Consider the following 7,687-nt stretch of genomic DNA (forward strand, 5'->3'; position numbering starts at 1 on the left):
GCTGTGAAGACGCGTTAATCAGCCCACACTGAATAACCTGGTTCAGATGGATACCATCATGTTATTCCTCACGCAGACAGTCGGCAGCAGCTGGTGGTAAATTATTCATTTGTTTTGCAGAGTACGTATCCAACTATTTCTTAAGGTTAATCATGTTTTGCGAAAATGATTCTGAAAGTGTTGCCTGCATTACTTTAGCTCCGCGATCAGTGAGGATGAGCGGGACAGTTATGAGTTGGGTCTTCTTCAGGGGAGCTTGTGTTCTTGGAGTTCTGTTCCAGATGGGCACAGTCTCATCTTCAGCTTGGAATATGCGTGAGGAATTTTATTAACCTGTTATTGCAACAACTGAAGTCCATAATAGTTGAGCGCGTTACCTCTCCGTCTCTTTGACATGCACACGCGAGCACATCACGACCTCGCGCACGCGCGCACAATGTGTGAATGGATGTGGGGAAGCTGCTTGGTTCTCTACAATCCCCCACAACTCGTTTCCTCACAGTTGTGGGGTTCGGGGCTCCGTTTGAGTCTTGTCTGGTCGGCTGGTAATCACCGGGTCCTGCCAAACAAACCGCGCCAGATGGTCTCCAGAATGCACGGTCCCAGTTGTGCACATTGGTTGAACCTTAGATCTCTTTCACCCTCTTTCTCTCTCTGCTCCCCTCGTGTGTGCGTACGCATTTACATGACTGAAACTCTTCTTTGTTTTTTATTAAACGCTCGCCCGAGCTGGTGTGTTTTGGACGCTGCGTGTGCTTGTTATCACAAAAAACCATCCCGCGGGGAGTTTGAAGTGATGTTGAACAGATTATTGCGCAGGGACGGAGCTGTTCCTCAGCGTGACCTCTTTAAAGGCATTCATTAGAGTCCGGATCTCTTTCAACGCGATTCGCCACACAGCTTACCCGCTTATACTCTCACCACAGACAGACCGATGAGACGCATGTGAACACACACACACACACACACACACACACACACACACACACATATATATATATATATATAACATATATATATATATTATATATATATATAATATATATATATATATTATATGTATGTTATATATATAACATACATATAATATATATATATATATATTATATGTATGTTATATATATAACATACATATAATATATAATATATATATATTATATATATTATATATAACATATATATATATATATATATATATATATATATATATATATATATATATATATATATGTTGAACATCTACAACTAAGTGCCTGTGCATGAAGAGGAGGGTATCAGCTGCCACTGAAGACCACAGGAAGACTAAAGTGTGAGCTCATGTCATGCTTACACACTAATGCCAGCTAAGGCATCAGTGCTGCTGTGGACAGCTGGTTATGGCCGGCTGGGTTATATGTCATATTTCAAAAGTGTGTCTATCAAGGCTTGTAAGGTGCTGGCTGACAGTGCTGGTGATTGAGGCGACGATATCTTTGTCTTGCCCAATGAGAACAGACAATGTGTCTCCACGCTGTCTGGGTGAACAGACCCGAAGCGAGCAACTCGTAAACCTTCCTGCTTTTATAGCAGTGAAAAACGGCAGGTTAAGCTTTTTGAATGAATGTTTTCTTCTCGAGTTTATGTTCTCTCCTGTTCATATGCGCATGGTCGTTACTCTGAAAAGTGAGGGGAGTGAACCCCTAAGGGCGGTTTACCCCCAACACACACACACTGCGCCCCCCCTCCTCCTCCTCCTCCTCCTCCTCTCTGGAGTTTGAGTGGCCACCAGCCAGCTTTTGATTCAAGAAGCGTTTGTCTTTCCTGGGATGTGAAAAGGGGGCTGTAGCTGTTGTACTATAGTTGGTTTGAGGCGGGTTATTTTGGGCAAGTCTGTGTGCAGAGGCACCTCAAACGGAGAGAGAGCGAGAGAGCGCACGGCGCACAGACCAGACGCAGGAAAGAGAGGGAGGAAACGCGCACAGATTTCAGTGGCATTCAGCGGGTTCTCCCACTCTCAAACGAAGAACAGATAGCTACAAATGTGAATGTGTTTTCATGGAAATTAGAACAACTTGAGTCGTTTTTTTTCGCTCCTCGCTCCGTGCAGAGAGACATGCAGCTGCTGATTGAGGGAGCACCGCATTCAGTCAATTCAAACGGCCACTGACCTGTGCTGCATTTTTGTGATCTGTTTGCGACTTCAGCAAACATGCAACCAGGGGAAATGAAAGGACTATTTCTGTCAAGAATGTGGACAATTCTGGCTGTTTTGACGCTGGCAACACAACACGTCACCGGTAAGACACTGAAGTATCAGGTTCACGAGGAGCAGAAGGTTGGCACGGTTATTGCCCGTTTGAGGGACGATGTTGCAGATGTTCTTGCTAAACTTCCGAGCTCAGTGTCGCTCCGCTTCAGAGCTATGCAAAGAGGGAGCTCGTCGTTCCTCGCGGTGCGCGAGCAGGACGGAGAAATCAGCATCAGGACAAAGATTGACCGCGAGAAACTCTGCGAAAAGAATCTCAACTGTTCTATTCAGTTCGACGTGCTGACGCTCCCCACGGAGCACCTGCAGCTGTTTCACGTTGAGGTGGAGGTGTTGGACATCAACGACAACGCACCCCAGTTTGCCCGCGCCGTCATCCCCATAGAGATCTCCGAGAGCGCGGCCGTGGGGGCGCGCATTCCCCTGGACAGCGCCACAGACCCCGATGTCGGGGAGAACTCGCTCTACACGTACGCCTTAGAGACCAACAACTTTTTCAAGATCGACATCCAGTCTAGGACTGACGGGGCTAAATATGCAGAGCTGGTGGTGCTCAGGGAGCTGGACCGGGAGGTGCGCTCCGGTTATGAACTTCAATACACAGCCTCTGATAGGGGCGTTCCCTCGAGAACGGGTTCGACCCTCCTCAAAATCAGTGTTGCTGACTCAAATGACAACAGCCCGATTTTTGACATGTCGTCATATGTCATTAGTCTCCCAGAAAATGCACCTGTTGGCACTTTGCTCATTGACTTAAACGCCACTGACGCGGATGACGGCACTAACGCCAAAATAATCTACTCATTCAGCAGTCACGTGTCGCCCAAAATAATGGAGACGTTCAAGATGAACCCCGACAGCGGTCGCCTGACCCTCATAAGGCGCGTGGACTATGAGACCGTTAGCTCGTACGACATTGACGTTCAAGCGCAGGACATGGGTCCGAACTCCATGCCAGCACACTGCAAGATCCTGGTCAAAGTGGTAGATGTGAACGACAATAAACCAGACATCAGCATCAATCTCATGTCCTCTCAGGGGAATGGGGATGCAGCTTACATATCCGAGGCTTCTCCTTTGGACACGTTTGTAGCTTTGGTGAGGGTGGAGGACTTGGACTCTGGGTTGAATGGAGAGGTAGAGTGTAAGCTTCATGGTCAAGGATATTTCAAACTGCAGAAGTCCTACGAGAACAACTACATGATTTTGACCAATGTGTCTCTGGACCGAGAGAAGAGGTCAGAGTTCAGTCTGACAGTGGTGGCAGAGGACAGAGGGACCGCCAGTCTCTCTACTGTCAAACATTTCACCGTACATGTGACTGATGAAAATGACAACACACCACGTTTTGAGAAGGGCCAATATGAGATCTTCAAATCAGAGAACAATGCTCCTGGAGCGTATCTGACCTCCATCATGGCCACTGACCCTGATCTGGACGCCAATGGACAGGTGAGCTACTCCATCTTGGAGAACTCTGTTCACGGAAGCTCCATCTCCACCTACGTCACCATCGACCCCTCAAACGGGGCCATATATGCGCTGCGTACATTTGATCGTGAGGATGTTAGTCGCATCTCCTTTGTTGTGCAAGCCAAAGACGCAGGGAAACCACTGCTGCTCAGCAACGCCACAGTTATTCTGAATATTCTGGATGAGAATGACAACTCTCCAGTCATCGTGGTCCCCCAGCTGTGGAACTTCACTGCTGATGTGCCCGCGTCAAAGTTCACGGAGGCTGGACAGTTAGTAACCGTGGTCAGGGCGACTGATCGCGACACGGGGGTCAACGCTGAGCTCATTTGCTCTCTTGTCAGTGGTAACGAAGAGGGCTTCTTCATTATTGACCCAAGAACGTGTGAAATCCACGCCAACGCCAGCCTGGAGAACTTCCCTCGTGAGCACGCTGAGTTGACAGTCATGGTCAGAGATCATGGAAGGGAGAGCCTCAGTGCTAAAGCGGCAATAAAAATCACCCTCTATGAGAACATGAACCACGTCCAGGTCATGGACCAGGGGGAATCTTCTTTCGATACATCCCTGATTATCATCATCTCCCTGGCGGCCATCTGCACCGTGCTCTTGGTCATCATGGTGGTGTTTGCCGCTCGCTGTAACCGGGAGAAGAAGGACACAAGACACTCCTACAACTGTCGGGTAGCAGAATCGACCCACCAGCATCATCCCAAGAAGCCCTCGCGCCAAATCCACAAAGGTGATATCACCCTGGTGCCCACGGTGAACGGCACCCTGCCAATCAGGGCTCACCACCGCTCGCCTTCGGCCACGCCCCCCATGGACCGAGCCCAGATGGGGAGCCGGCAGAATCACCACAGCCGCCAATCACTAAACAGCCTGGTGACCATCTCGTCCAATCACATCCCAGAGAGCTTTGCACTGGAACTGGCGCATGCAACTCCACCAGTGGAGGTGAGCACACACACAAACACACAGAAGTCAATGATTCACAGAAATTTCAATTTTGGTCCCTCAGCCCCTTTTCAAATTTTCTCTCTGAGTTTCTCTCATTCACACAAACACACACACACACTCTCTCTCTCACACACACACACACTCTCACACTCTCTCTCATCCTCACACATCCTTCTGGATTTGAGTAAATTAACTCATCTCCATGTGCGACTGTGACTTCAGCACTGCCCTGCAGTTCACACTGACTCTTATTGAACCGTTGATGATGAAAGATGTGTCTTTGTCTGTACTTTGTTTGCACCCTTCACCTCTATCATAATCATAACTCGCCCTTCACTCATCTGTCTCCATATTCAACTCGCCCCCCCACCCAACATCATCCATTTTGTCTGATTCATGTTCAGCAGCTTCTCCATCATCCATTTTGTGTTCACTCATCCATTATTTTGTCTTCTGTGCTGTCTCTCTTTTTTTCCTCCTCAATTTCCCATCTGTTGTTCATCCCCCCTTTTCTGTTTCTTTTTGTTTCTTTTCCTTTTGTTTCTTTTGTTATTTTTGGATGTAGCAAGTCTCACAGCTTCTGTCCATGCTCCATCAGGGCCAGTACCAGCCCAGACCCAGTTTCCGTGGCAACAAATACTCCCGCAGCTACAGGTAATTTACCCCCCCACAAAGGATTACCTTTGTTTACTTTTTAAACCACTTGTTTTTTCATTATGTACTACGTGTTCCAACAACCTGTTGTGGAGTTGTGCCTGTCGGTTGCTCCGTTACATGTAGATCATGGTGTTATGGCGTGTAAATGTGTACATGTATTTATTTGTCATATTCCAGCTGTTATCATGTCAATATCATGCAACTCATTCTTCCAAAGGTCACCACATTGTGTATTGGTCCTCTTCTTTACTGAATTGGGCTCCAGTTGTAAAATGTGCATCTATCATTGCTTTCATCACAAATAGCCCTTCTGCTCTCTGGATGACAGACGTATTGATGCCCCCAGTGCTGTGGTCATAGAGTTATTGATGGGATCTACCTGCAGGCAGGATTTATGGGCCGAGGCTTGCGTAGAGATTCGACAGGATCCAGAAGCAGCCTTAAGTTTTATATGATGGATTTATTTGTCTCTGAGGACAGATTGATTCTGTCAGCCCTGCAACACACGATGCGTTCTGCTTTCTATGCAAAAGGAGAACTTGCAACATTGTCTTTCAGATGCAGTCTCTCCGACGGATTGGAACCATATGTGTTTGTAACCTTTCTTGCTTTTTGACGCCCTCAGATATGCATTACAAGACATGGACAAGTTCAGCCTGAAGGACAGTGGCCGTGGGGACAGCGAGGCCGGAGACAGTGACTGTGACATGGGTCGGGAATCCCCCGTGGACAGGCTGCTGCTGGGGGAGGGCTTTTCTGACCTGATCCACCTCGAAATGCACCATCGACTCCACCCAGGTAGCCATCCCACCCTGATCGTTTCTCCACAACACCCCCTCATCTGCACACACACAACGTTTTGCACCCTCCGTACCACAACTTGACAAATTGTCTCTATCCAGCTGAGTCACATACTTAACACCTTTTACAGCAGCCCGTCACACTTAGTGATCACCTCTTCAGAGCACAGCACCTGAGATATGTCGTTCCTTGCAAAAGAAATGTGTGAAGTCATATTTCATATTCCTGATGGATTTTGTCTCGGGTTGATCTTGAGGTTGATCAAATATAGTTTGGAGTAGGAAAAAGCTGACAGCCAATTAATCGGCCGATACATATCAAGAGCTGATGGTGTTGCATCAAGTATTCGAAGGATAACTTTTATCTTTTTAATTTGATCTTATAAAGGAGAAATACACAGGAAACAGATCAGATATGCTCTTCAGCTCGCTGTAGCTATATGTGCCATTTCATGGGTATTTAAAATGAGATGATTGTTCACATGCACACAGATGTTTTCTGTGGAGCTCATTACGCGTATGGAGCCTCCGTGCTGAACGACATACGTCTCCTTTTGACCGGTAGTGGCTGCGCAACCATCGGCCACTATCGGAGCCCAGTTCCTCCGATAATGACAGTTTGCAAAACGTCCTGTCTATCGACATCCAACTTCCGACCTCGTTCTGTTACACATTAGAAGATTGAGATGTTTCTCTCACATTCTGAGACCAAACCTTATTTAACTGTGCATTAAGCCAGACCACAGCCAGCCTTTAATTCACCTCCTACCTGACACCTTTCAGCACCATGGACAGCACCAGGCCCAAGCCCATTATTTGTCTGTACACCTGTCTATACAGCCACTCAATTCACCTGCTGCAACACAATCCCCATTGTACTCGGCCCCATTCTTTCACAGAGCCCTCATTTTCACGCTCGTTATCACTCCGAGAGAGGTTACAGTGTGTCTGGCTGTTTCTCTTATTGTGTGTGTGTGTGTGTGTCTGTGTGTGTGTGTTATCTGCCCCTAAGTTAGAGTCGTGTCTGTAAAATCCTCCCTGGAGCGGAGATGAGTCGCCTGTCACTCATCGGTATGTGTCTCAGTGTGCAGTTTTTTGTTTTTTTGTCCTTCCTTCTTTCTCTTTTTTCCCCTGATGAGTGACAGTGGTGCGCTTTCATGTCTGAACTGAGGAGAATTCATAGTAATTGCTTTTAGAATGATGTTATTCTCTCTCTCTCTCTCTCTCGCTTTCCCTCTCTCTCTCTCTCTCTCTCTCTCTCTCACTAATTCTTTCTTCTCTCTCTCTCTCTCTCTCTCTCTCTCCCTCTCTCTCTCTCTCTTTCCCTCTCTCTCTCTCTCTCTCTCTCTCTTTCTTCTCTCTCTCTCTCTCTCTCTCTCTCTCTCTCTCTCTCTCTCTCTCTCTTTCCCTCTCTCTCTCTCTCTCTCTCTCTCTCTCTCTCACTAATTCTTTCTTCTCTCTCTCTCTCTCTCTCTCTCTCTCTCCCTCTCTCTCTCTTTCCCTCTCTCTCTCTCTCACTAATTCTTTCTTCTCTCTCTCTCTCCCTCTCTCT

General features: G+C 47.2%; 1 protein-coding gene across 1 annotated transcript; it reads left to right on the forward strand.

Annotated features, from left to right (window-relative positions):
- Window positions 1-1,951: 1,951 nt before the first annotated feature.
- Window positions 1,952-6,747, forward strand: pcdh18a (protocadherin 18a; the record flags this gene model as incomplete). The annotated part of the gene is made up of 4 exons (XM_079278569.1): window positions 1,952-4,675; window positions 5,277-5,332; window positions 5,961-6,133; window positions 6,701-6,747. Exons 1-4 carry the CDS (start codon window positions 2,189-2,191, stop codon window positions 6,745-6,747), a joined length of 2,763 nt encoding a protein of 920 aa, XP_079134695.1. The 5' UTR covers window positions 1,952-2,188.
- Between the last annotated feature and the right edge of the window lie 940 nt (window positions 6,748-7,687).

The sequence above is a fragment of the Melanostigma gelatinosum genome, assembly GCF_949748355.1.
Source record: "Melanostigma gelatinosum genome assembly, chromosome: 11".
NCBI classification, from domain to species: domain Eukaryota; kingdom Metazoa; phylum Chordata; class Actinopteri; order Perciformes; family Zoarcidae; genus Melanostigma; species Melanostigma gelatinosum.